Source organism: Gigantopelta aegis, chromosome 2 (genome assembly GCF_016097555.1).
Source record: "Gigantopelta aegis isolate Gae_Host chromosome 2, Gae_host_genome, whole genome shotgun sequence".
Taxonomy (NCBI): Eukaryota; Metazoa; Mollusca; class Gastropoda; order Neomphalida; family Peltospiridae; genus Gigantopelta; species Gigantopelta aegis.
Genome location: NC_054700.1, coordinates 36,059,884 through 36,087,223, shown reverse-complemented (window position 1 = coordinate 36,087,223; position 27,340 = coordinate 36,059,884). Strand labels below are relative to the sequence as shown.

The following is a 27,340-nucleotide window of genomic DNA, read 5'->3' as shown; positions in this document are numbered from 1 at the left end:
TCAGTCATTCATTCATTCAGTCATTCAGTCAGTCTGTCAGTCAGTCTGTCTGTCTCTGTCTCTCTCTCTGTGTCTGTCTCTGTCTGTATGTCTGTCTCTCTCTCTCTCTCTCTCTCTCTCTCTCTCTCTCTCTCTCTCTCTCTCTCTCTCTCTCTCTCTCTCTCTCTCTCTCTCTCTCTCTCTGCCTCTCAGTTTGTGTGTGCCTGTCTATCTGCATTGCACCTTACTTTTATTTATAATCTACAATATAATATGCAAGCCTGTGTTAACAGTTTCCCCATCATTCTGACCGGTTCTCCTCTTTCCATGTGTACTGCTGAGTGCTTTGTTTGTACCTATCTGATGCTACATTTAGTAAGGATCTTTTGTGCTCCGGTCCAGTCGAGTGCTGTACACACATCATGCTAGATATCTACATGGCAGTTGTATTTTGCATCATTTCAGTCTTTTATTCGTTATGGTTTTCAAATTTGTTATAAACAACACTTCTTTTTTCTCTCTATATATTGAACTCCATCAGTGCTCGAGAAAGTGTTCGACCTATTGGCTAGTTCGACCTATTGGCTAGTACGACCTAACCATTCTATTAACATTGTGTAAGTGTAATTCGGGACTTCGTGTTTGGTTCAAGTGTTGCAGTGCATTCGACCCTTCCGAGTTTAACCCAACAAGATTCTACTCTGTGTGTGTGTGTGTGTGTGTGTATATATATATATATATATATATATATATATATATATATATATATATATATATATATATATATGTAAATATATATATATTATATGTAAATATAAAATATGTAATTTGTTTTTTGCTAATGACCATAATTGGTAACAAGTGAAAGCATTCAGTGTCATGTAAAGGTTCTTAATATAAATATGGGCAGGTGTTTAATAAAGTTCTTAAGCTGTGAGTATTATGTTACTGAAAGTAATTAGCAGGTGTTAATACTGTTACAACAGTGTCACTATTAATATCATCTAAATATACTTACCTTGATATTTGTATCGTATTGTACTCTTCTCCACAGATCTGTACACTGATTTTACATAATTGTATAAATAATATTTCCATATGCTTACCTTTTCTGATACCCATTAACCGATGTGTATTTTTGTGCTGGGATGTCGTTAAACATAAAGCGCCGAATTTACGAAGCCTGTTTTTCTTAAACGCAGGTGTTTAACCATTGAAAATACATGTAGTTACATGTGTATAAGTCATAAACAGGCTTTCTAAATTTGTCCCTAATACATTCATTCATTCATTCATTTCATTTCATTTCATTTCATTTCATTCATTCATTCATTCATTCATTCATTCTTTCATTTCATTTCAATTCAATTCAATTCAATTCAATTCAATTTCAATTTCAATTCAATTCAATTCAATTCAATTCAATTCAATTCAATTCAATTCAATTCAATTCAATTCAATTCAATTCAATTCAATTCAATTCAATTCAATTCAATTCAATTCAATTCAATTCAATTCAATTCAATTCAATTCAATTCAATTCAATTCAATTCAATTCAATTCAATTCAATTCAATTCAATTCAATTCATTTCAATTCATTCATTCATTCATTTATTCATTCATTTCAATTCATTTCATTTCATTTCAATTCATTCATTCATAATTGGTCACATTCATGTCAGATGTGTATACTGGAATTTTAGTTTTTTTTAAATTCCTTTAGTTGGACTTAATTATCTTTGTTTGACACCCAATCGGTGGGCCCATTGGGCTATTTCTTGTTCCTGCCAGTGCACCACGACTGGTATATCAAAGGCTGTGGTATATACTACCCTGTCTGTGGGATGGTGCATATAAAAGATCCCTTGCTGCCAATCTAAAAAAGTAGCCCATGAAGTGGCGACAGCGGGTTGGTTTCCTCTCTCAATATCTGTGTGGTCCTTAACCATATGTCTAATGCCATATAACGGTAAATAAAATGTGTTGAGTGCGTCTTTAAATAAAACATTTCTTTCTTTGTTTGACACCCAATAGCCGATATATTTTTGGGTGTTGTCATGTCATCAGTGTTTTTTCTAGCTTGTTTACACATGGTGTGGCATCATGCCTCCTCAATAGTATAGTGTCATCTTGCCTTAACCAGCGCCATTCTGCACTGAGATTAAACAAGCCTTTTTTGTTTTTTAATAATTAATGCTAAAATTGCCTTTATAAAACACTCAGAAAATGTATTAATTATTAATATACACCTGTTATATATTTTGTCATTCATTTATTAAAGCAAGTACATTAATTACGTTTATTGCCATTCCATTTTAATTTCTTACGATAAAAAAAAAGCTGTAATTTTAATATGAGGCTAATGTGTGAAAAAAAATCTATAATGGCTGAGTCCATGATTTTAAAAACAGTTTAATTTTGAAAATGTATATTCAAATGAACCCATTCTTGTTTCTCCTGTTTTATCTTTATTTTGCAACATAAGGATGCCTTTTATTGTGCACATCCAAATAATAAATGTTATTCAGGAACTCAAAACTGTTGTTTCAAAATTCCAAAAGTGCTGAAGGGTGGTCAATATAATATAAACATTTCTGGGGGAGGCCTCATATCCCCCCCCCCCTCCCCTATCGTGGACTTCACACCACACTTCAGGTTATTTGAGCATATGTGCAGTGATAAACAGTGGTGATAAATGTCATACGGCTCGTATATTATAACCCCCACCCCTTAAAAAAACACTGAGATGTGCCTGTATAATTTGCACATCTTCATGTCATAACAGCACCAAATAAAAAAATATGTGTGGTTTTGGTTATTTAACGACGCCACTAGAGCACATTGATTTTTTATCTTATCATCGGTTATTGGACGTCAAACATATGGTCATTCTGACACTGTTTTGAGAGGAAACCCGCTGTCGCCACATAGGCTACTCTTTTTACGACAGGCAGCAAGGGATCTTTTATTTGCGCTTCCCACAGGCAGGATAGCACAAACCATGGCCTTTGTTGAACCAGTTATGGATCACTGGTCGGTGCAAGTGGTTTACACCTACCCATTGAGCCTTGCGGAGCACTCACTCAGGGTTTGGAGTCGGTATCTGGATTAAAAATCCCATGCCTCAACTGGGATCCAAACCCAGTACCTACCAGCCTGTAGACTGATGGCCTGCCACGACGCCACCGAGGCCGGTCTTTAAAAAAAAGAAGAAGTAAAGTAACATTTCAAACAAGTGCCCCGTCCTCTCACTGTTTTGAAAATCAGTACTGGTAGGTGCGAAAATGGCTTCTTTTTTTTACTTGGCCTGACATATAGAGATATATACGTAGATGCTTTTTTTACTTGGCCTTACAGTTGCATATAAATATATAGATTTAAAAAAAAAAAATTGGAACTCTATCTTCATTGTACTGTGAGAATGTCAGTAGAAGAATACTGACAAATTCTCCATATACTTGTGATAACCAATAGTTGATACTTATGTTAATTTTTAACTGTTGTTAAATGTTCATTTATTCACTCACTATTTGTTTGATCATCCATCCATGCGCGGTCTGGGATCTGGGATCGATCCACGTTAGTGGGCCCATTGGGCTATTACTTGTCACAGCCAGTGCACCACTACTGGTATATCAAAGGCCGTGGTATGTGCTATCCTGTCTGTGGGATGGTGCATATAAACAATCCCTTGCTACTAATGGAAAAATGTAGCGGGTTTCCTCTCTAAGACTATCAAAATGACCGTATGTTTGACATCCAATAGTCGATGATTAATAAATCAATGGGCTCTAGTGATGTCGTTAAACAAAACAATTTTTTTTGGTTCATTCATTCATTCATCTGTCCATCTATCCGGGGCAGGATTTATCTCAGTGTGTTGAGTGCTTGCTTGTGTCGCAAGATTGAACCACCTCAGTGGATTCATTCAGCTAATTGTTTTTTCTCTCGTTCCAACCAATACACCACAACTAGTCAAAGAAAGAAATGTTTTATTTAACGACGCACTCAACACATTTTATTTATGGTTATATGGCGTCAGACATATGGTTAAGGACCACACAGATTTTGAGAGGAAACCCGCTGTCGCCACTACATGGGCTACTCTTCTGAGTGTTTGGGAAAGGTAAAAGTAAAGTTTGTTTTATTTAACCTTTAGACTACTGGATTAATTTTTAACAAAAACCACGTTGAGTGGGTACAAGTTTATAATTTTTACTCACATATATTCACTTAAATGTTTCATAAATACATGAAATAAAGTTGCCAAAAATCCCATGCCTCAACTGGGATCCGAACCCAGTACCTACCAGCCTGTAGACCGATGGCCTACCACGACGCCACCGAAGCAGGTCCCACAACTAGTCAAAGGCTATGGTATGTGCTTTCCTGACTGTGGGAAAGTGCATATAAAAGATGCCTTGCTGCATTAGGAAAAATGTAGTGTGTTTCCTCTGATGATTAAATGTCAGAATTACCATATGTTTGACATCCAATAGCCGATGATTAATTAATCAATGTACTCTAGTGGTGTTGTTAAACAAAAAAACCTATCCATCCATCCATCCATCCATCCATCCATCCATCCATGCATCCATGCATGCATCCATCCATCTATTTATTTATTTGTCCATCCATCCATTCTTCCATCCATCCATCCATCCATCCATTCATCATGCATGCATCCATTCTTCCATACATCCATCCATCCATCCATCCATCCATCCATCCATCCATCCATCCATCCATTCATTCATCATCAATCCATGCATCCAGACCGGCCTCGGTGGCATCGTGGTTAGGCCATCGGTCTACAGGCTGGTAGGTACTGAGTTCGGATCCCAGTCGAGGCATGGGATTTTTAATCCAGATACCGACTCCAAACCCTGAGCGAGTGCTCCACAAGGCTCAATGGGTAGGTGTAAACCACGTGCACCAACCAGTGATCCATAACTGGTTCAACAAAGGCCATGGTTTGTGCTATCCTGCCTGTGGGAAGTGCAAATAAAAGATCCCTTGCTGCTGTTGTAAAAGAGTAGCCTATGTGGCGACAGCGGGTTTCCTCTAAAAAAACTGTCAGAATGACCATATGTTTGACATCCAATAGTCGATGATAAGATAAAAAATCAATGTGCTCTAGTGGCGTCGTTAAATAAAACAAAGTTTACTTTACTTTTACAATCCATCCATCCATCCATCCATCCATCCATCCATCCACCCATCCGAACCCATCCACCCACCCACCTACCCATCCATCCATCCATCCATCCATCCATCCATCCATCTATTCATTTTCTCACCCACTCTCTCTTTCCGTATACTTGCAGGACATGATATTGCGGAGGACGTGAAGTTGAGTGTCTTCCAGATGCATGATGAGAGCTTTGAGCTGCTGCAGACGACCGACTTCCACTACCACGTGGACACGGCGTACCACATGGCTCAGTTCCTGCTTGACAGCGTGTACAACAGCCACGCCCTCGACAACCTTGAACTGATCCGCACAGACCAGTTCGACCTGGCCAACGAAATCCTGTCCACCTTAGACGTCCGACTCAGTCTGGCTCTCAGACACATTCCCCTGCACCCTGCCTGGCATCTGCTGGGATGGGATGCCCGTAAGTGACCCATTTCCATTGCCGTTAAAGGGCCGTGCTCAGTTTTAAAAGGGATTTTATTCAGATCCCAGTGGCCATTTATAATGGGATTGGGAAAATTAATAGGAGTAAATCATACTTGGGATATATTTTCAGGCCACTGAATAATGTAGGACATCACTTTTAAATTAATTTATTAGAACAGACATAATTATATATATATATATATATATATATATATATGTATCCCAATAAAACTAGGGCAAGACATAGCCCAGTGGTACAGCGCTCGCTAAATGCACGGTCGGTGTGGGATCGATCCCCATTGGTGGGCCCATTGGGCTATTTCTCTTTCCAGCCAGTGCACCACGACTGGTATATCAAAGGCTGTGGTATGTACTACCCTGTCTGTGGGATGGTGCATATAAAAGATCCTGTGCTGCTAATCAAAAAGAGTAGCCCATGAAGTGGCGACAGCAGGATTCCTCTCTCAATATCTGTGTGGTCCTTAACCATATGTCTGATGCCATATAACCGTAAAATACAATGTGTTGAGTGCGTCGTTAAATAAAACATTTCCTTTTTTCCAATAAAACTAAAGGAATTCAAAGTGGATAATTTTAAATAAATTGAGAAAAAGTAAATGAGTAACTTCTTTTGTTGTTCAGTGTGTTGCCATGTTTGTAATACCCTGTAGTTCAGAAAACGGTGGAATAACACTCGCTTTCCTTCTGTGTGTTAAAACGGAAAACAATCCATCTTGAGTGATATACATCAGTAACTCTAGTTCAAGGTTGCAATGACACGTGACCTTCGACTGTAAACAAATTCATTTGGATAATCTTTTCTAAATGTAACCGAAAATGTTTATCATTTGGTGCAGAGCAATTACTGTTAATCAGTAGATGGTAGCGAGCACAAAATGTCTGCGAATTTAGCGAATGCTAATATTTCACGATGCTAAATTTAACAAGACATACAAGAGACTGTTCCGAAAAATATTTTAAGCCATTGTTTTGTTGGCGATTAACTGAACACAAAACAATGGTGTACATGCTATGAATTAAACTGTAAATATAGCAGACAATGACAATAATTAGTTATCATGCACATTACTGCGATTATCTGCTAAATTTAATTCTCTGTACGCTGCATAACATTTAAATATATCAAGTATTCTATCAGCCGATCCTACAATTTAAACTTAATTATAAAAAATTTTTAATGTCTGATAATGCTGACTTTGCCAGGGCATGAACGTAATGATAGCACCAACGGCAATTGCCGACATTGAGATATAAACTGCTGTGGGTCATGAGCATGTCTGATGGCACTTTTGTGCCACTGAATAAAAATGACTGCCATTGGTAAAACTCCCCAATGACAGCAAAATTAATATATCTGGCGTACATTATCTGCCAGTATTTTATTTTTGTACATTTGAAATATGTTTATATGCAACAAATAATCTTTTAGTTATATTTCCTGCAAAAGTCACTTTTAAAAGAATTGCCGTAGGCACTCTCAAAATTGCCATCGGTAGGCCATTTCAACCACAGCAATTGTTTTTTAAAATTTGAAGTTCCAGCTAGTTCTCAAAATTAACTGACAGAAACAAATGCTAAATAGATCTTGACTGTTATTTTTTTTATTCTTACACATCCATTCGTGAGAACATCATTTGTTATTTTTGATAACACATACTTGTTAACACACATGTGTGTTAACATTTTAAAGACATACAACTGGCTGCTCCTAGGTGATGATCAGGTCACCAATGCCATACATTCAATGAAAAACACCCCCAGTCGAATCGATCTCTCTGTGACATACAAGATAACCTGAAATTGACTTGTCTGTGATGCACAAGTTAACTATAAGCGCAAGGGCCATAAATAGCTTTTCTTTTGAAATGGCTTTCGCTTGTTAGATACGTTTTATAATGACTAGTTGTAAGATAAATGGTATCTAAGGGCTACTCATATTGTATTCTCTATTTGCATCATGTAACAGTTTGTTTTTCTTGACACTCAGATGAGGAGGACTGCCAGGGGAGAGAAACGCTGTTACACTTCACTGCACGACTTGGTCTGAACCGCGTGGCGTCGTACATCCTCGACAAACCCGGGGGTCAGGAGTGCTGTCATGTGACTAACCGGAACGGAGACCTACCAAGTGAGGTGGCGTCGCACAATGGTTTTCATGAGCTCGCAGAACGACTCGCAGGGTGAGTACCGCTACGTTAGTTAGGCTCGTTCAAACCTGACTGATAATTCAACCGACGGGGATCTATCCTAGACCGACCATGATTATGATTAGTATATCAAAGGATGTAGTATGTGCTAGAGAAACGTAGCGGGTTTCCTCTAAGAGACTATATGTCAAAATTATCAAATGTTTGACATCGAATAGCCGATGATTAATAAATCAATGTGCTCTAGTGGTGTCATTAAATAAAACCAACTTTAACTACAATGATATTTATCATGATCCGTGGTTATTACAGGCTTCTGGATTGTTATCTTACTAAATTTTGTTAGTCACCCAAATCAAAGTGATGTTTCAACTCTGATGAAAACAGCAGTTTTAACTATACATTAGCTTAACCAAACAGCAAGGATCAAAATACTGCCGTTTTGACCAGTTTTTGCTGTTCAACATCACCAAGAGCCAGGAAATATTTTTGTTTGTTGTCCTGGCAATTATTTTGTTTATATCCATATTAATTTGACTCAATCATGTTTGGATCAGTAGGTTTTAATTTGGATTGGCAGAATTTATAGCATGCCGGATCTAATATCTGGCATGAATTTTAACCATTTTCAACTCCTGAACTGATATTTCAACTTGGACGAAAACAGCACAGTTAACTTTAGACTGATATTTCAGCTCCAATAAAAACAACAGTTTTAACTGTAGACACCCTTAACCAAAACTGCTATTTCAACTTGGATGGAAACAGCCGTTTTAAACTATCAAGATATGTATATTGATTGGTATCACTAGCTAACAACATGCTGCTCACATCTAGTGCTGCAACGATAAACCAGTATACCGGTATACCGTGATAATTGATCAGCTTGATACGAACTACGGTACAGTTTTACGTATCGCAATTTTTACACACTATTTTGTCCTTGTATCTTATTTGACTTGAAATAGGCAAACAAACAAACAAAGAAAAACCTCATCATTTTATTGATTGGTGATGACAGGAAATGTAACAATAACGTCAAGCGTAGTCGGCTTACTTGTTGGCATACGAAGTGATATGTCGGTTATACCCTGGTTCTAACTTCTAAAAAAAATGTGTTAAAAGTCCAGTAAAAATAACCAGTTAACGATAATTACAAATAAATGTTTTGTTACTTACACATTATTATTCATTGTTCATTTACGTTGGAATACGGCAACGGCTATCATCTTCAAGGAAATAAATCAACAAGTGAGAATCGCACTTCGCTGTTTTTCCCTAAACTCAGAATACTTCAGCCGGTCATTCAAAACACCTTGGTCAATAACCTCTGATTTGGTCGATCTGCCGAATATTGCGACTCAGTACGTATATTTCTGTGTCAAGTGAGCAGCAACGGAAAAGCCTGATAGTAAGGATTTCCGAATGTGACAATTTATAAATAGTTTGACACTGTCACACCGGTGTTCTAGTAGACTAGTATTGTGTTAAAAAATGAAAATATGGCCTAAAACATTTAGTCTGACAGCTGAAACTAATAAAGATCATTAAAAAGTTTATGCCTTCTACTTTCATTAAAAAAACCAGCCAATAAATATTAAATTTAAATAATATCATTTATATTGCAATACATATTGCAATACGGTTTCTTATATCGTAATATATCGCAATACGGTTTTGAACGATACAACCGTATCGTTGCACTCCTACTCACATCTAGATATAGAGATTATTATATGAGCTTGTGTGTTGTACTGATTTTACGAAACGAGTGTCAGGAGTTTTGTATTGCCCGAGTAAGAGCGAGGGTAATACATGAATCCTGACACAAGTTTTGTAAAATCAGTACGACTCACACGCAAGTGTAATAATTTCTTTATTATCCATATTATTATTGTTGTTTTCTTTATGAATAACAAGACCCAACTCAAAATGTTTCAGCCACAACTAGAAGGAGACGATGAATTGACATCATATTTCAAATGCACAGTCTGAGCTAGGACTGGAGAAGCAACGTCATGTTATGACGTCACTTCCCAAAATTATGTCATTACACTTGTTATTACACGTCTGCTTCGTATAATTATTATTAACTCGGTTATGTTGAACCATGTGGATAATAACACTTGTTATTACACGTATGTTTCGTATGATTATTATTAACTTGGTTATGTTGAACCATGTGGATAATAACACTTGTTATTACACGTGTGCTTTGTGTGATTATTATTAACTCGGTTATGTTGAACCATGTGGATAATAAAGATAGGGTATATGGACTTGATGCTGGGTAAAGTATGCTCACTTTTGCCGCTGTGTGCTCACTGACAAGTGAAATTGCTCACCGATGGGTAGAATGTGCTCCCTGATGGGTAAGATTTTCTCAATGACACTCATAATTTGCTGACTAGAGGATTGAGGGGTGAGATCTAGCTAAGTCAGTAGAGCACTTGTCTGAGGTGCTTGGTTCATGGGATCGAACCTTCTCAGTGGACCCATTCTTTCAGTGTTTTTTTTTCTATCCCAACCAACGCTCCACAACTGGTATATCAAAGGACATGGTATGTTGTCCTGTCTATAGGAAAATGCATATAAAAGAGTCTGTACTACTATTGCAAAAAATGTAATGGGTTTCCTTCAAGATCATGTGTCAGAATTAAGAAATGTTTGAGATCCAAAAGCTCATGATTAATAAATGAATGTGCTCTAGTAGTGTCGTTAAACAAAACAAACTTCACATGTGGATAGGATGGGAGAATCTGCTCTGTTCACTTGCATTTGTCTTTGCTAGACACTCAATAGCCAATGGTTTTGTCTGGGTTTTTTTTTTTTGTGCTGGGGTGTTGTTAAATATTCATTCAATCACACTTGTATGATTTGTGGGCGAGATGTAGACCAGTGGTAAAGCACTCGCTTGATATGCGGTTGGTTTGGATAGATAGATAACAATTTAACGTGTCCATATACCACTAGGGTTTCGAACACGCCCATCCAGAGTCCGACCTCCGATAAGGGTGTATACTACCAAATCAAATCTCATAGACGACAATAGTAACATATGTGGCTAAAACTCCTACCTGCAGCGTATCAATCGACATAAACGCCATGGATATAAATACTACCACCTCTCACACTTAAGTGAATCAGAAAAAATTGGGGGTCAAGCTGCTCGTTTCTGAGATAACGGATAGCGTCTATGACTACCCTAGTTTTGCACAAAATTCGAGTACTTTTTTTTACAGGTACCCCATACATGTTTCAAGCACAAGGCTACTTAACACACTGGTACTATATGAAATAAAATTGCATTTTTTTTTTTACCCAGATGAAACTATTATTTTTTACAACCAACACACTCACATTTATAACCAATCACAGGACTTGTGGCGTTCACTTCTCTATCAAAAGTTGGGTGCACCTCGAACTTTGACCCAGCCGGAAGTTATTTGGTCTAGTACTACCATAAGATCGGTGGCCTGACTCGGGATGAGGGGAGGATAGAGTTGAAAATGGGCAGAATTTTTAAAATAGCTATTAGTAAAAAAGTTAATAGAATTAAAAAAATAAAAATAAATAAAGTTACAAGCCAAAAATAAAAAGAATTGACTGCTCGGCCGAATATTTATATAATTTGGAGCGTTTTAGATGGACAGTCCAAAAATAAATAAGAGAAAGAAGAGAGGATCGGACTATTTAATAATATTTAAAAAAAGAGAATAATTTTGACATATAATTTTGAACGGAGGTCTAAAAGTTTAAAGTCCGATCTAAATGGTCCGGTCCCGGGGGGGGGGGGGGGGGGGGGGGGCGTGTGAGTTTAAGTTTAAGGTGGGCGGAATTTGGAATACGAATTTAGTAGTTAGGTCAAAGACCTAAAGCCAAAATGAGCTCATTCATACAACTCATGTCTGGACAAACATTTAAGTCCAAAGAACAAAATTAGACTGCTCGACCGAAAGGGTTTTAAAGTGATTTGAGCAATTTAGACGGGCTGCCAAAATAAAGTGCGTCGGACTGTTTACCAAAAAAAAACGAAAAAAAAAAAAAAAAAAAAAAAAAAAAAGTCCAACTAAGCCCTTGGAACGGTTGGCGACTACGGGGACGAGATGAAGTGCTTGGCGTTGAACTGTGGCACCAGTTTCCTCCAACGGTGGGCTAGCAAGGTCTTAGCTAGCTCGACGTAATGGGCACCGGCGATGATCTTCAGTACTCTGTGGATGGTGTAGTTGTCCATGTCTTCGAAGAGTATTCCCTGTCTGTAGAGATCATCTCGGCGCGACGTCACCACAAGTCCAAACTTCCCGTCTCGTAGTTCCATGGCGTGGATGGCACACTCAACTCCGTCAGGAAACTTCTTAAAGTTGCCCTCAAGAATGCCTCCCGGCAGTGAGCTGGTGTCCGAGGTGTCCCCGACCAAGTATCGAGCGTACTGGCCCTTGATCTTGGAGATGGCTAGGCTCCAGGCAGTGTCCCTGCCCCGGGCGGTCGCGGAAGGCCGGGCCTTGGCTGGCTGGTCACTACTCGGTGGGGTGATGGCCTTCCGCTTCGCAGCAGCGCCATCCATAGGGGTCTTGGCGGAGCCCCCCGGGGCTGGGGGACTCGACGCCGACCGCCTCGAAGGGGTTGGAACGGGAGACACACGCCGTGGAGTTTCGCAGATAGCTGTGTCCAACAGCGGCGTCGACTGGTCCGCTGGCTCAGTCTGTTCAGAGGTATCTGCGTCGGCTGGCACTGGTTGATCGGGTCCCGGAGGTGGGGGCGGCGACGCAGACAGGACCGCCGCTGGCGGTTGTGCCGCCAGTTTAGGTCCCCCCTGAGCCGTCCCTGGTGCAGGTTTCCTCTTCCTCCTTCCTCTTCCCTTCCTCTTCGTCGTGTTCGTTACCGCGTCGCCATATACCAAAGTCACGGTTGCCCGTGAGCCAATGTAAGCGACGCGGTACTCTAACAAAGAGCTGTAGCTTGCAATAAGTCCCCCCAGGTGGGGGGGGCAACTCGAGAGAGCAGAGCGACACGTCTTTCCTCATTGAAGGCATTGATCCCCATCAGTGGGCTGATTGGTACATCAAAGGCAGTGCTATGTGCTATCCTGTCTATGGGATGATGCATATAAAAGATCTCTTGCTGCTAATCGAAAAGAATAGCCCATGAAGTGGCGACAGCGGGTTTCCTTCCTCAATATCTGTGTGGTCTATAACCATATGTCCGATGCCATATAACCGTAAATAAAATGTGTTGAGTGCATCGTTAAATAAACCATTTCCTTGTATGATTTGTATTTTAACACTGATGTATCATCGTATCGTAAAGTTGTCACATAAAGCCTTGACCTGTCTTACACTGAGATTCCGGTTTAACAGTAATTAGTTTTGTTGTGGTAATACGTCAATGCTGCAGAGATACCGGTTTATCTGTAATCAGTTTTGTTGTGATAATACGTCTTTGTAGCATAGATACCTGGGTTGAACTGTAATTAGTTTTGTTTTGATAACATGTAGGTGCTGTACATACTGCAGTCTAGGTAGCGATTCTTGACATTTCTGTTTACTCATTACTTTGATTAGTGCGTCTGCCAGTACTGACATCTTTCCTAATGAGGAGAACTGCACAGCGATCGCAGGATCGATACCATTATATCTGATTGATGTGCACATTGAACCAGTATTAATACTTGATTGCTTGTGTAAGCACAGTTTCCTTGATAAGCTTTGCTTAAGATGGTCAAATACCGACTCACACAGTGTTGTAAGGTCAGTGATTGCTTGGTTGAAGTCTGGATGATGGTATTACAATGGCATGAGTAAACTAAGACAGGCTGACAGTGTTATAATGTTGTGAGTAGAATGGTAAAAGTCAAATGGAAAGTGTTATAATGGCATGAGTAGAATGGTAATAGTCAGACGGACAGTGTTACTTAGTCAGGAGTAAGATAGTAAAAGTCAAATGAAAAGAGTTATTATGTCGTAAGTAGAATGGTAATAGTCAGACGGACAGTGTTACATAGTCATGAGAAGAATGGTAAAAGTCTATTGGAAAGTCTTATAATGTCGTGAGTAGAATGGTAATAGTCAGACGGACAGTGTTACGGAGTCATGAGTAAGATAGTAAAAGTCAAATGGAAAGTGTTATGTTGTGAGTAGAATGGTGAAAGCCAACCGCCAGTGCTACATGGTTATGAGTAGAATGGGAAATGGCTGACTGAAGTGTTGAAGGTCATGAGTAGAAAATGTTTTATTTAACAATGCACTCAACACATTTTATTTACGGTTATATGGCATCAGACATATGTTTAAGGACCACACAGATTTTGAGAGGAAACCCGCTGTCGCCACTACAAACCATGGCCTTTGTTGAACCAGTTATGGATCACTGGTCGGTGCAAGTGTTACACCTACCCCTTGAGCCTTGCGGAGCACTCACTCAGGGTTTGGAGTCGGTATCTGGATTAAAAATCCCATGCCTCGACTGGGATTCGAACCCAGTACCTACTAGCCTGTAGACCGATGGCCTAACCACGACGCCACCGAGGCCGGTGTCATGAGTAGAATAGCAATAGTTCATGGTACAGTGTTATAAGATCATGAAGAGAATTGTAAAAAATCTGACAATGTTACAGTGTCATGACTAGAATAGTCAAAGCCAAGTCCAAGTAACTTTTATTAATATTGGTATATCCAATCAAAGGTCAGGCACATCTATCCTGTGCCCAGTCTTTAGCAAGGTCAGTGGCTGGGCGTGGATAGAAAGGTCAAAGCCAAGCAGACAGTTACAAGGTCGTGAATGAATGAATGAATGAATGAATGTTTAACGACACCCCAGCACAAAAATACACATCGGCTATTGGGTGTCACAAATGGTAAGTTACAAGGTCGTGAGTACATTTTAGAATGGTAATTCATACTGACAGTGTTACAAGGTCGTGAGTACATTTTAGAATGGTAATTCATTCTGACAGTGTTACAAGGTCACGAGTACATTGTAGAATGGTAAAAGTCAGACTGACAGTATTTCAAAGTCATGAGAAGAATGGTAAAAGTTTGACTGACGTGTTTCAAGATCTAGTAGAATGGTAAAAGTCAGACTGACAGTGTTTCAAGGTCATGAGAAGAATGGTAAAAGTTAGACTGACGGTGTTTCAAGATCTAATAGGATGGTAAACGTTAGACTGACAGTGTTTCAAGGTCTAGTAGAATGGTAAAAGTCAGACTGACAGTGTTTCAAGGTCTAGTAGGATGGTAAACGTTAGACTGACAGTGTTTCAAGGTCTAGTAGAATGGTAAACGTCAGACTGACAGTATTTCAAGGTCGAATATAATGATAAAAGTCAGACTGACAGTGTTACAAAGTCACGAGTAGATGGTTAAAGCAGACTGACATTGTGATGAGCTATCTCTTGTAACAGAGTTAGAGAGAGAGGGGGAGAGGGAGGGAGGGAGTGAGGGAGACAGACAGACAGACAGACAGAGAAAGAGAAAACAGAACACAAAGATAAAAAGAAGAGGAAGGAGAAATAAAGGAGAGATATACAAAATGTACTTGTTTCCCTTTTTAAAAATAACTACTATGTTATTAGTTATTAATGCACTGTAGGGGTAGCATCTAGTAGTTATACAAACCTACATATCAATAATTTGGCAGTGCATGGACACATTTCCACTGACCATCCATCCACATAGAAACAATTTGAAGGTCACTACCAGCCCCTGCGTGTGCTGTAACCTCACCGTGGTGCAGGGGTGTAACATTCTCTTTGAGAATGGCCAATACAGCACAAAATTGAAGTTTTGAGTAAAATTTAGTATCCGTAAAATTCTGTGATATTTGTGTTTTTGCACAGTTCTTTACACTGTTTTTGTTTAAGTCTTGAATTTTTATATTGATGTTGATCATCACTTTATTTATTTGCATTACCATAGTTTGACACCCAATAGCCGATGTATTTTTCGTGCTGGGGTGTCGTTAAACATTCATTCATTTATTCATTCAGTCATTACCAGTGAATCATTTATTGAACAGCATTAAACAAAACTGCATTTCTACAAATTTAATAAATGTAAACTTGATATCTTTTTTTTGTAAAACAAAATTTAAACCAAGAAAAAAATACACCATAGCAATTTGTTGCAAAATCGGGTCTTCAGGTGTTGTCATTGACGGGAGAAAAAAAAAAATCTTGGCTTCGCATAATGTTGAATATTTTGACAGGGATTTAATTTTGTCTGCATATCTGCCAAGTAACAATAGCAACTGATCCTGGGTAACCGTGCCGCGTTGGCCTTCCGTGTTGTGAGGGAGGTTCAAATCTGATGGCCAAACTGCCACTGTTTGCTCATAACCACTGTGTTTACCAGGCTGTTGAAACAAAGGATGTAGCTGTCAAAATCGGAACGTTTTTTTAAAAGGAGCCATGGGATGCTTGGCAAGCTGCAGGGAAACGTGAAAAATGTAAGCATTATTTTAAATTGCTGCAAAATTTAAACGTTTTTTTAATTTAATTTTATTGTTGTTGGTTGTTAAAAGTGAATATTTTTTTTATTCTTTAGTGAAAAGTAACAGATGTTTTGGGAACACATATGTTTGTGGTTGGTACATGTGTATAATGATTTAACAAGGATACAGTGGTAACAGTTGACAATATGGTTCGTTGTATGTTGGAGAAGTGTGTAAGGAGATTTGTTACTTTGCAAAGATGAATGGCGATCTATATTTATCACTATGATGTCTTTAGGTCATTTGTTATAGAATGCCAACTTCTGTTCATTGTGTATGGTTTCTCTCTGTTTTTCTGTCACCAGATAAACTTCTCTCGGCTAGTCTGGCAGTGGGCTAGCCTTCCCTGTTGTTCATGTTGGTCTTACCTTTGTTTATTGGTCTCATGTTAACCAGGTAATACATGCTGTTCTTCCGGCTGGACTCTTTATATTTGCTGAAAGTTTACTGCGTTCTACTACAGCGTGTTTGTGATAGATGATTTTATTGTTGTATTATTTTCAATCCCTGATAGATGAGTTATGTTTCTTGTATTCTTGTTTGTTGAAAAGATTTTTAGCACGTGTTAGGATGTGTTAACAATGAGTTAAAAATACCGAGGTTTACAAAACATCTAGTTTACTGGCAGATGTATTATTATTTATTTATTCATTCTAATTTCATTCATATTTTCAGGGTTTTTTTGTTTGTCCAGACACTAACTTACACATGTACGTCTGTACTCTCATACCAGCCTCGGTGGCGGCGTGGTTAGGCCATCGGTCTACAGGCTGATAGGTACTGGGTTCGGATCCCAGTCAAGGCACACAAAATGCACGTGCACACACACACACACATGTTTGTTAAAGATGTAAAGTGTGGACCTGCGTCCCATACCCACAGATAGTGGACTTGCTTAGTTTTAAATATACAGTGGTGTGCTTTTGCACATGCCACTTATAGAACATCCTTAAGTAGCATGTGCATTGGCATTGAAATATGATGACTTTCACTGTGTTTACCAGACCTATCAAAGTGAGGACACACGTGTATTTTGTATGCGACTGATGTGGTAAAACTGAGGACACACCATTTGGCAATGTACATGCAGAGCGTGGACAGTTTTATGTGAGATGTGTCCAACATTTGGTAATAATATTATGATTCACTCATCTCACATTATGATAATACACACGATACACAAAAGGATACTATTGAGAGTGAGGACACGCATCATATTAACATAGGCAGACTTAGGACACACAAATATAGTTGACAATATATACACACTGAGGACATACTTTGTATTAACACAGGCAGACAGAGGATAAATGTATTCATAATACATGCACACATAGGACACACAACTCATATTAACAAAGTCAGACAGAGGACGCACACACTTACTGATTATACACACCGAGGACACACATCATATTAACAAAGTCGGACAGAGGACACACACACATACTGGTTATACACACTGAGGACACACACATCATATTTATAAAGTCAGACACAGGACGCACACACATACTGATTATACACACTGAGGACACACACATCATATTAACAAAGTCAGACAGAGGACGCACATACATACTGATTATACACACTGAGGACACACACATCATATTTACAAAGTCAGACAGAGGACGCACACACATACTGATTATACACACTGAGGACACACTTTGTATTAACACAGGCAGACAGAGGATAAATGTATTCATAATACATGCACACTGAGGACACACACATCATATTAACAAAGTCAGACAGAGGACGCACACACATACTGATTATACACACCGAGGACACACACATCATGAACGTAGGCAGAGGACACAAATACATCTGCATATAGATTTTTAGATTAATAATGCAAACACAGTGCAGACACACATTGTATTAACACATTTAGTTCTGCATTCTTTAATGGATGGCTTTCATATCTGATACACCAGCCTCGGTGGCACAGTGGTTAAGCTATCGGACATGAGGCTGGTAGGTACTGAGATCGAAACTCAGTCGAGGCATTGTATGTTTTAATATCGATATTGAGTCCGACCCAATGAGAGTGCTCCGCAAGGCTCAATGGGAAAGTGTAACTACTTACACCGACCAGTGGTTCCATAACTGGATTAACAAAGGCCTGTCTATGGGAAAGTGCATATAAAAGATCCCTTGCTGCTTATAGGAAATAGTAGCTACACTAGTTTGGTGATAGCGGGTTTCGTCTCTTCTACTAATATTAACATCTGTCCTGAACAGATGCTCAGGAAGCTGCACGATGTGCCCATGACAGCGTGCTTGAACCTTAATTGGATGTAAGCACGACAATAAGTATACACAACCATATTTGATATGTCTGCTGTTCAGTTCGAGGCACAACAACCACGCTGGCTATGAAAAAATTATGGGTTTTGACAAAAACAAGTTTTAATGTTTCAAAAGTCATTAATAAAATTAAAAAAGAAGGAAGGAAATGTATTTAACGACGCAGTCAACATATTGCATTTACAGTTATATGGCGTCAAACATATGGTTAAGGACCACACAGATATAGAGAGGAAACCCGCTGTCGCCACGTCATGGGCTACTCTTTTCGATTAGCAGCAAGGGATCTTTTATATATACCATCCCACAGACAGGATAGTACATACCACGGCCTTTGTTACATCAGTTGTGGAGCACTGGCTGGAACGGGAAATAGCCCAATGAGGCCACTGATGGGGATCGATCCTAAACCGACTGCGCATCAAGCGAGCACTTTACCACTGGGCTACGTCCCGCCCCAAAAATGAAAAAACAGAAAGCGGTCTAAAAATGTTTCTATTACTTTGCTTTGGACCATTCCTATTACATGTCAAGTGCAATTTATTCAGATATTTTCTGACGATATGTAATACTAGTATACAAAGAAGCCAATAAAATAAAAATGTCTTTTATTTGACATAATATTAATAGTTACAATTGTAAATTGTTTGTTCACTATGCGATTTTTTAAATACTTTTATATCCGTCCATAAAAACTGTATTAAAACTGGATTTGAAAACAAAGCTAAGTAATACTGTGAAGTGAAAACCTAATCAAATACTTAGTAACTATAAATGTCCCCTTGTAAACTACAGTTTATTTTTGCTGACTATGTGGTTTCGAATAAAATCCTTGACATTTTTCTAAGAACGATGTGCTAAAACTGGTTCTGAAAACAATACGTCTTCAATTTGTCTCTTTCCTGGTAACACCTTCATTGCTATATTAGTAGCGAACTGTCTCAGCACAGCTTCTGTTTCAGCAGAAGACCAAGCTACTCGTTTGTGTCTAGGCACGGATTTTGGTGACACTGAAATGTATAACATATAAATGTTAATGCATATATGTACCATACCAGATCATTGGCCTATTTAATGGGTCCTCTTATGAACATGAAAATGTCTGCTAGAGTTAACATGGAATTCCCACCTTTGTGGTTCAGTTAAATCGAGTTGGCTCATAAAATAGTGAGGTTTGGTATTCCAATCCAATATAATTTTAATTTAATTACCAAATTTAAAGAAGTAAGATCATGTTATGGTACAGTATACTAGAACTTGAAGAGTAGTCAAAGTGAGTCCATGCAAATGTGTTACATATTAAATATGGTTAGTACAGCAATGGGAATTATTTACTTATTTGCACAACAGTGAAAGTAGTATAAAGAAACAACTCTTACTGTCATTGGGTGTCTGCTCTACAATCTTTGTGATGACTGGAACCCCTAGAAACAGATAAATAATAATCAATACATGGAAATGAAAGGAAAGAAAACCAATTGCTAAAATACTTTTCGGCACCTTTTTCTTTAGGTATCTGCCAAAGTAAAACACTCGCCCACCACAAAGATAGGCTATTTCTACCACTTTCCCACAATCAGAACAGTAAACACTACAAGCATTGATGTAAAAGTCAAAGGACACTAGAGATGATGACAATATCTCAATAACAAGCTTATGCAGAGTGAATTTGCATAGCCAAAAGCTCTCCTTTATATAAGTGCTTTAAGGTGTATACATCCATATGTACTAATACCCATTTAATATGAATACAATGACCATAAATATTTAGAAAAGCTACATTTGTATATATTTAAGTTTGTTTCATTCAAAAGACAGAAAAATCCAAATTAACTTATATTGGATGAGCAAGGCTTTACAAAACAACAACAAAAAACATTTCAGTTTACGCAAAGGTTCTAGTTGTGCGTCAACACTGTTGACATCAATATTTTCAGAATCCAACTCTGGAACTCAAACTCCTGGAAAAAAAAGCTGTTAATACAATGATAAAGATATTTCAATAACATACACATCCAAATGTTCATGTTTGAGAAGTGCTTATCGTTTATTCCAGAAATCTCTATAAGGACTCATTTAACAAGTATATGGCAACAATATCTTTTATTTCATTTTAGAAAAGGAAAGGAATATGTGTGGGCAAATCAAGTAGATGATACTTCTATGAAGCTAAAAGGGTATAGTTTGTGCCACAACAAACTTTGAAATGATATTGCGTGTTTTAGCATTTACATGTGGCAGTATCTTCATTCCATTGGTCAATTGATTTTTTTTTTAAATGTGCAAGGTTAAAATTGACCTTTGTGCAGATCCAAGACAAAAGTCTTTGTTTCAGACTCAAGAGATAAAAATAATAATATTTCAATTTACCCAGAGGTTCTTGCTGTGTGTCAGTTTTCTCATTGTTGAAATCTTCAGAATCCACAACCAGTTCTGTTAAATGAAAACCAGCATGTATCATTTTAAAAATATAACACATGGCTTCATTAATTAAATACAAAAATAGGGAATGGCATTTTGTGGTTAATTAAATATAGTATTATTTGAAGAGAAATAGTATAGATATTTAGTAGATATTTACTATGCAGAGGTAGAATTTCCATGAAACTGTTACTGAATATTCTTTCATTCTGGATAGAAAGTCTGCAGGCCGAAATCATAATAATATTTAAGATGGCAAAAATAAACATCTTACCCATATTAACATATCAGTATAACATACGTTTGTAGATCACATATATAGATTATAGGCTGATTTCACTTATTCATTATTTTGCTGACCTTTCTCAGTTTCTGTGTAAAAAACAGAAGTATCTTCTACTAGTTTTAGCCAGCCCAACTATTAGCCAAATATTTTAGGATCAAAACTATTTCAAGTCCTGCTATAAAATGTCACCATAAAATGTATATACTTGTATTGCCTTTAAAGCAATAATAGGTGAAATATTTTGAATATTTAAGTGGCATTTAAAAATGGTGTTTTATGATGTTGATGTCTGCTCAACGTATGCGTTGACACTTAATAAAACTTGCACTAATAGCATGAAACTATTAGTTTACATAATAAACACGCATGTTGACATTGTAGGAATTAGAACACGATTATTGTGAATGTTGTTCAATTATTTTCACATTAATTATTAAAAAAACCCCACAAAAAACTTACCATACTTACTTCTTCCATGTCCTCGTAGCATGGCGCTTTTTGTACTTGACGCGCATGCGCAATCATGTCCGCTCAGGCAATACGCACGGTAACGCAGCACCAAGGACATTGCAGGCTGGAAGTTCACACACAACAATCAGGACAGTATACACACATATACACAAAAATCGCATGAAACCCCCATTGTGTGGACTATCAATAAAATCAACATAGACCAAGATAGAACACCATTTGTAACAATGTAAAAGTCATTTTAATTGAAATCGGACCGTGGGCGTCCACGGATTGCACCAGGTCCTCACTTCGTGGGTGTGTTTTCTAACGATGTCCACGGTCTACACCATTCACATACACACACACACACACACACACACACACACACACACACAAACACACACAGATGTGCACACACACACCACAGACACACATACAAACACTCACTTAAATATTACATGCTCACATACTCACTCATTCACTGACTGATATATTCATTCACCCAATCATCCAACCGACCCACCCACTATTTGGATCTTACTTTACCCCAGTCCTCTCTCCTGATTACATGGCAAACAAGATAACACGAAGACCTGCACACACAAAGTGTCTCACGAGGTCAAGACTTTGTCATTTTCTTCAGTGGATGCTGATAATCCTATTTAATTTACTGGGATCCTCTTTAATTCTATCGTGAGGGAATTCTTCATCATAGCATTTCTGATCTGTCGGTGAGTTCATCATTGAGTTGCCGTCATTATATAGCTCTGTGGTTATAACGAAAGCCTCTTCCACAATTATTATATCAGACATGTGGGAGGCAGTTATTAATGACATCACTCACCACTTGCAAAATTGTATAAACCGGGTTGCTTTCATGTGCATTTAAAAACAAGTCAGCATACCCACTACACAAATAATGTTATCGTGTGTTTGTTTATTTGTTTTTTCATTTAAAAAAACAAAATTTTTACAGTTTGTTATTTTATGTCATCGGGGGTTTTTTTGGTGTAAAAATCTGACTGTGGCACTTGCAGAAGTTCTGTGTTACCATAGTACTTACAGTGTATAATTACTGTACGTAATTCAATTTAATTTGTGCAGCCTGCTACACCTTTTTTTATAGTAGATAATACATGACGATGTGAATCACAAAAAAAAGCAACTAATTAATTGAGTTAAAAAAGCAACTAATTAATGCCAAAGAGGCGAATTCTTTTTCATAAATTCACATGGACTGCTTACCCAGCATCATCCATTGTTTACCAAATGTAGAATGTCATTGAATAAAACATTTGACCACTGTCAGTTGGTTTAAAAATAAATGTTGTTCACAGCTGTCACAACAGCCAAGGATGTTTCCAGAGGGTATATAAAATGAGGTAAATCCCATACCCTTATAATTGCAATGACATGCATTTACAAAAGGTTAAACAGTAGTGTAAATATTCCTGTATGCTTTCCAGAGAATGTCAAAATAAACCTCCACTTGTTTTATACAGCAGAAATCCCCTTGATCAGCGTAAAACTTGTTGGAAGGAAATTGTGGAAAATGTAACTACTGTTTCCCTCATCACCATCGAACATAATAGTTTATAGTACCACAATCCTGTCCTATATATAGTAGCACAATCCTCTCCTGTCAAACATAGTGGTATATAGTAATACAATCTTGTTCTGGGGGAGGGGGGAGTACTAATAAAGATTATTTGCTGTAGTTTTGTAGGAATGGCCATGGGGCAGCAACATGATTCTACTTTCATAATACCCATATATTATCATTAAACAAACATTCCTATCGTTTATTGTCCCTTGTCCTGTGTACTGCTTTACCTAGCTTGCATAGAATCTAATTTGCCAAATTTGAGGCCTGTGTTACCAAACCTTAGACAGATGATCTTCCACCAACATTAGACAGATCTCATTCAAAACCTTAGACAGAAGATCTTGGACCTCCCACTAAACCTTAGACAGAAGATCTTAGACCTCCCACCAAACCTAAGACAGAAGATCTCCCACAGCTGGATTGTGCTCCCATCATACATCTCTTGGTGGAAATTCAAAAGAAAGACTTGTTGTATTTGGGATGATGATAATTAAATCCCTTCTGATGATCATCCAGCATTAATCTGATTGGTAATTGCCTGCATTTTTGTATTTACCAAACTACCCTAGCCCTGAGCAGACATCGCTTAGTTGTTGCTGATTACACATGCAGCAGATTGTGTTACACAGGTTAAATATGTAGGTCTGTACACTTGCGGTTGTTATGGAATATTTAATCACTTCAGTCTACTGCATGTGGACAAAGTATCAGTGCGACACATTCAAGGGCCGGGATATAGCTCAGTCGGTTGATTACTCGCCTGAGGTGCTGTGTCGCAGGATCAAACCATCTCGGTGGATCCTTTCAACTGATTGTGGGTTTTTTAAAAATCTAATTCCAACTAGTGTACCATGACTGGTCAAAGGCTGTGGTATGTGCTTTCCTGTCTGTGAGAAAGTACATATAAAAGATCCCTTGCTGCTAATGGAAAAATGTAGCAGGTTTCCTCTCTAAGAATATATGTCAGAATTACCAAATGTTCGACATCTAATAGCTTGTAATTAATTAATCAGTGTGCTCTTGTGATGTCGTTTAACAAAAGCAAACTTTTTTAACTGACACATGCCACTTGTTACATCTGGTTAAATGTACTGGAGAAATCAAACTCTTATTAACAAAACATCCAAAGGTATGTGTACATGTGTATACCATTCAAGTTGTTCTCTTTGTTTTTTTGGTATGGTTATTAATCCATCACCTGTTCTATTTCTTTCATGTTTTATCTTCTTAAATGTTATTGTTATGGATATTGATCCATCACTTGTAACAGGTGGTTAACTGTACTACAGAAATCAAAATTTTAGAAGCAAAACATCTAAAGGTACGTGTACATTTGTAATCTATTATATTTCTTTTATTGTTTGTCTTGGTAAATGTTGTTATAATGGATATTTATACATCGTCTATAACAGGTGGTTAAATGTACTAGAGAAATCAAAACCTTAGTAGCAGAACATCCAAAAGTAGGTGTACATGTTTGTTGTATTCTATTTCTTCTTGTATTTTTGTCATGTTAAATGTTATTGTTACGGATACTAATCCATCATCTGTAATAGGTGGTTAACAGTACTAGAAAAATAAAACTGTTAGTAGCAAAACATCCAAAGATGCGTGTATGTGTAAATGTGTATTCTATTCTTTTTTATTTCTTCTGTTTTGTTTGTCTTGTTGTTAAATGTTACTGTTATGGATATTGATCCATCACTTGTAACAGTTACAGCAGGCCATCAGAATCTCAGTAGTAAAACATTCAAAGGCATATGTACATGTGTATTCTATTTCTTCTGAGGGCGTGACATAGCTCAGAGGTAAAGCGCTCACCTGATTCGCGGTCGGTTTAGGATCGATCCCTGTCGGTGGCCCCATTGGGCTATTTCTCATTCCAGCCAGTGCTCCACAACTGGTGTAACAAAGGCTGTGGTATGTACTATCCTGTCTGTGGGATGGTGCATATAAAAGATCCCTTGCTGCTAATCGAAAAGAGTGGCCCATGAAGTGGCGACAGCGGGTTCCTCTCTATATCTGTGTGGTCCTTAACCATATGTCTGATGCCATATAACTGTAAATAAAATGTGTTGAGTGAGTCGTTAAATAATACATTTCCTTCTTTCCTTCTATTTCTTCTTTTATTGTTTTTGTTTTTGTTAAATATTATTGTTATGGATATTAATCTATCACCTGTAATATAGGTGGTTAACTGTTCTAAAGAAATTATAATCTTAGTAGCGAAACATTCAAAGGTATGTATACATGCAGACCTTGCTTTTGAAGGTGTGCAGGTGCAATTGTGCTCATACAGCGCACATACTTTCAATCTGACGAGTGTGAAAAACAGCACACGGTACACTCAACAAACGGCGCACGTAAAATAGATGGGTATATTTATTTCCACTGTTTACAAAAATCAACAGTTTTCATAGCTCATTTAATAATAATTAACTGATAGGAAGGTCCTTTTATTAAAACAATACAAATTTAAAACAGTGGCTTCCATGCAGTCGTTAAACTGGTATTTCTCTTTGTTGAATAAATCAGGAAAATACTGGTTTAATAGACAAATTTGTAGACGTACCAGTCAAAATCCAATCGGAGCTACACTGCCTATTTTATTTATTTTGGAGAGTGATTTTTCACTCGCCTTAGCATATTGAGGTGTGCGATTTTCCACTTGCCTACAATTTTCAAAAACCAAGTACTGTACATGTGTATACTATTCTATATATGTTTTATTTTTGTCTTGTTAAATGTTATTGTTATGGATCCATCACCTGTAACAGGTGCCTTACACACTGTCTCTGTCTCTGTCTCTCTGTCTCTCTGTCTCTGTATCTGTCTCTGTCTCTCTCTCTCTCTCTCTCTCTCTCTCTCTCTCTCTCTCTCTCTCTCTCTCTCTCTGTGTGTGTCTCTTTGTCTCTCCTCTCCTCTCTGTCTGTCTCTCCCTCTCTCTCTCTCTCTCTCTCTCTCTCTCTCTCTCTCTCTCTCTCTCTCTCTCTCTCTCTCTCTCTCTCTCTCTCTCTCTCTCTCTCTCTCTCTCTCTCTCTCTCTCTCACACACACACACACACACACACACACACACACACATTCCCCATAGCCCTGAAGCATCCTGCTGTATTTTGATTGGTGAATAAAAGTAATAAAATATAAAAGTAATAAAACCAAACTTGTAATGACACTTGTTTCATATCACTGTGACCTACTTGCATATAATGCAGTTAGCATTTGACAGACGGTGACATAAACAACACATAATGATGGTGCAGGGTTGTAAGTAATAAATTACTTGCCTCAACTCTCGATACTATTTAAAAATTCTTCAAAGTTTGTAAATAGATGTATATTATGTACTAGGCATCAGGGTGTCTGCAAGTGTGAAAATGTTAGAAATTAATGGATACATTTTTACCAGTTTTATATATATATATATATACACACACACACACACACATGTCCACAGTAATATGACGTCATCATGATTAGCACAAATTAGTTTGACATCACGCATTTTAACTAAATCATAAATCTTTGAAAACGTTACGCTCAGGTAGACAGGTCTTGTTGGCTTGTAAGTAAATGACCCATCCACAGCAACACATTACCTAGAGACCTTGCAAACTTGCATACCATTATTAACCGGGTTAATACACTAAAATTATCACATGGGCTTATGACATGGATATGATGAGTAAGTTATAGGATAAATATGCATGACATCAAACTAATTTGTGCTAATCATGATGACATCATATTACCGAAGTTGATGACTTTAGTCTGTGATTTACTAAAAATTTAATTAAAATGTTATTTTAGAAGTGCTATAGGATAAATAGAATTCGCTACTCGTGTTTTTTAATATGGAAAATATCAACCTCGTCTAGTTAATTGGTATTCGTCTCGGTAGAGCTTCGACAAATACCGATTAACATAGACAATTTTATCTGCCAAAGACTAAATGCTGTAAACACTTTGCATGAAAATTAGCACTTGGCTAATTTGGC

General features: G+C 37.8%; 1 protein-coding gene across 5 annotated transcripts in view; it reads left to right on the top strand.

The window, feature by feature from the left end:
• LOC121384648 (A-kinase anchor protein 13-like) overlaps nt 1-27,340 on the top strand; it is a 262,118-nt gene that overhangs the window by 18,098 nt on the left and 216,680 nt on the right. For 4 of the 5 annotated variants that reach the window (XM_041515136.1, XM_041515150.1, XM_041515144.1 and 1 more), the window contains exons 5-6: nt 5,308-5,598; nt 7,612-7,804. In XM_041515136.1, coding sequence (XP_041371070.1) covers nt 5,308-5,598; nt 7,612-7,804 — 484 coding nt within the window. Of the gene's footprint in view, nt 1-5,307; nt 5,599-7,611; nt 7,805-16,145; nt 16,214-27,340 lie in introns of those variants that run through there. The other variant, XM_041515165.1, reaches the window with a different exon arrangement.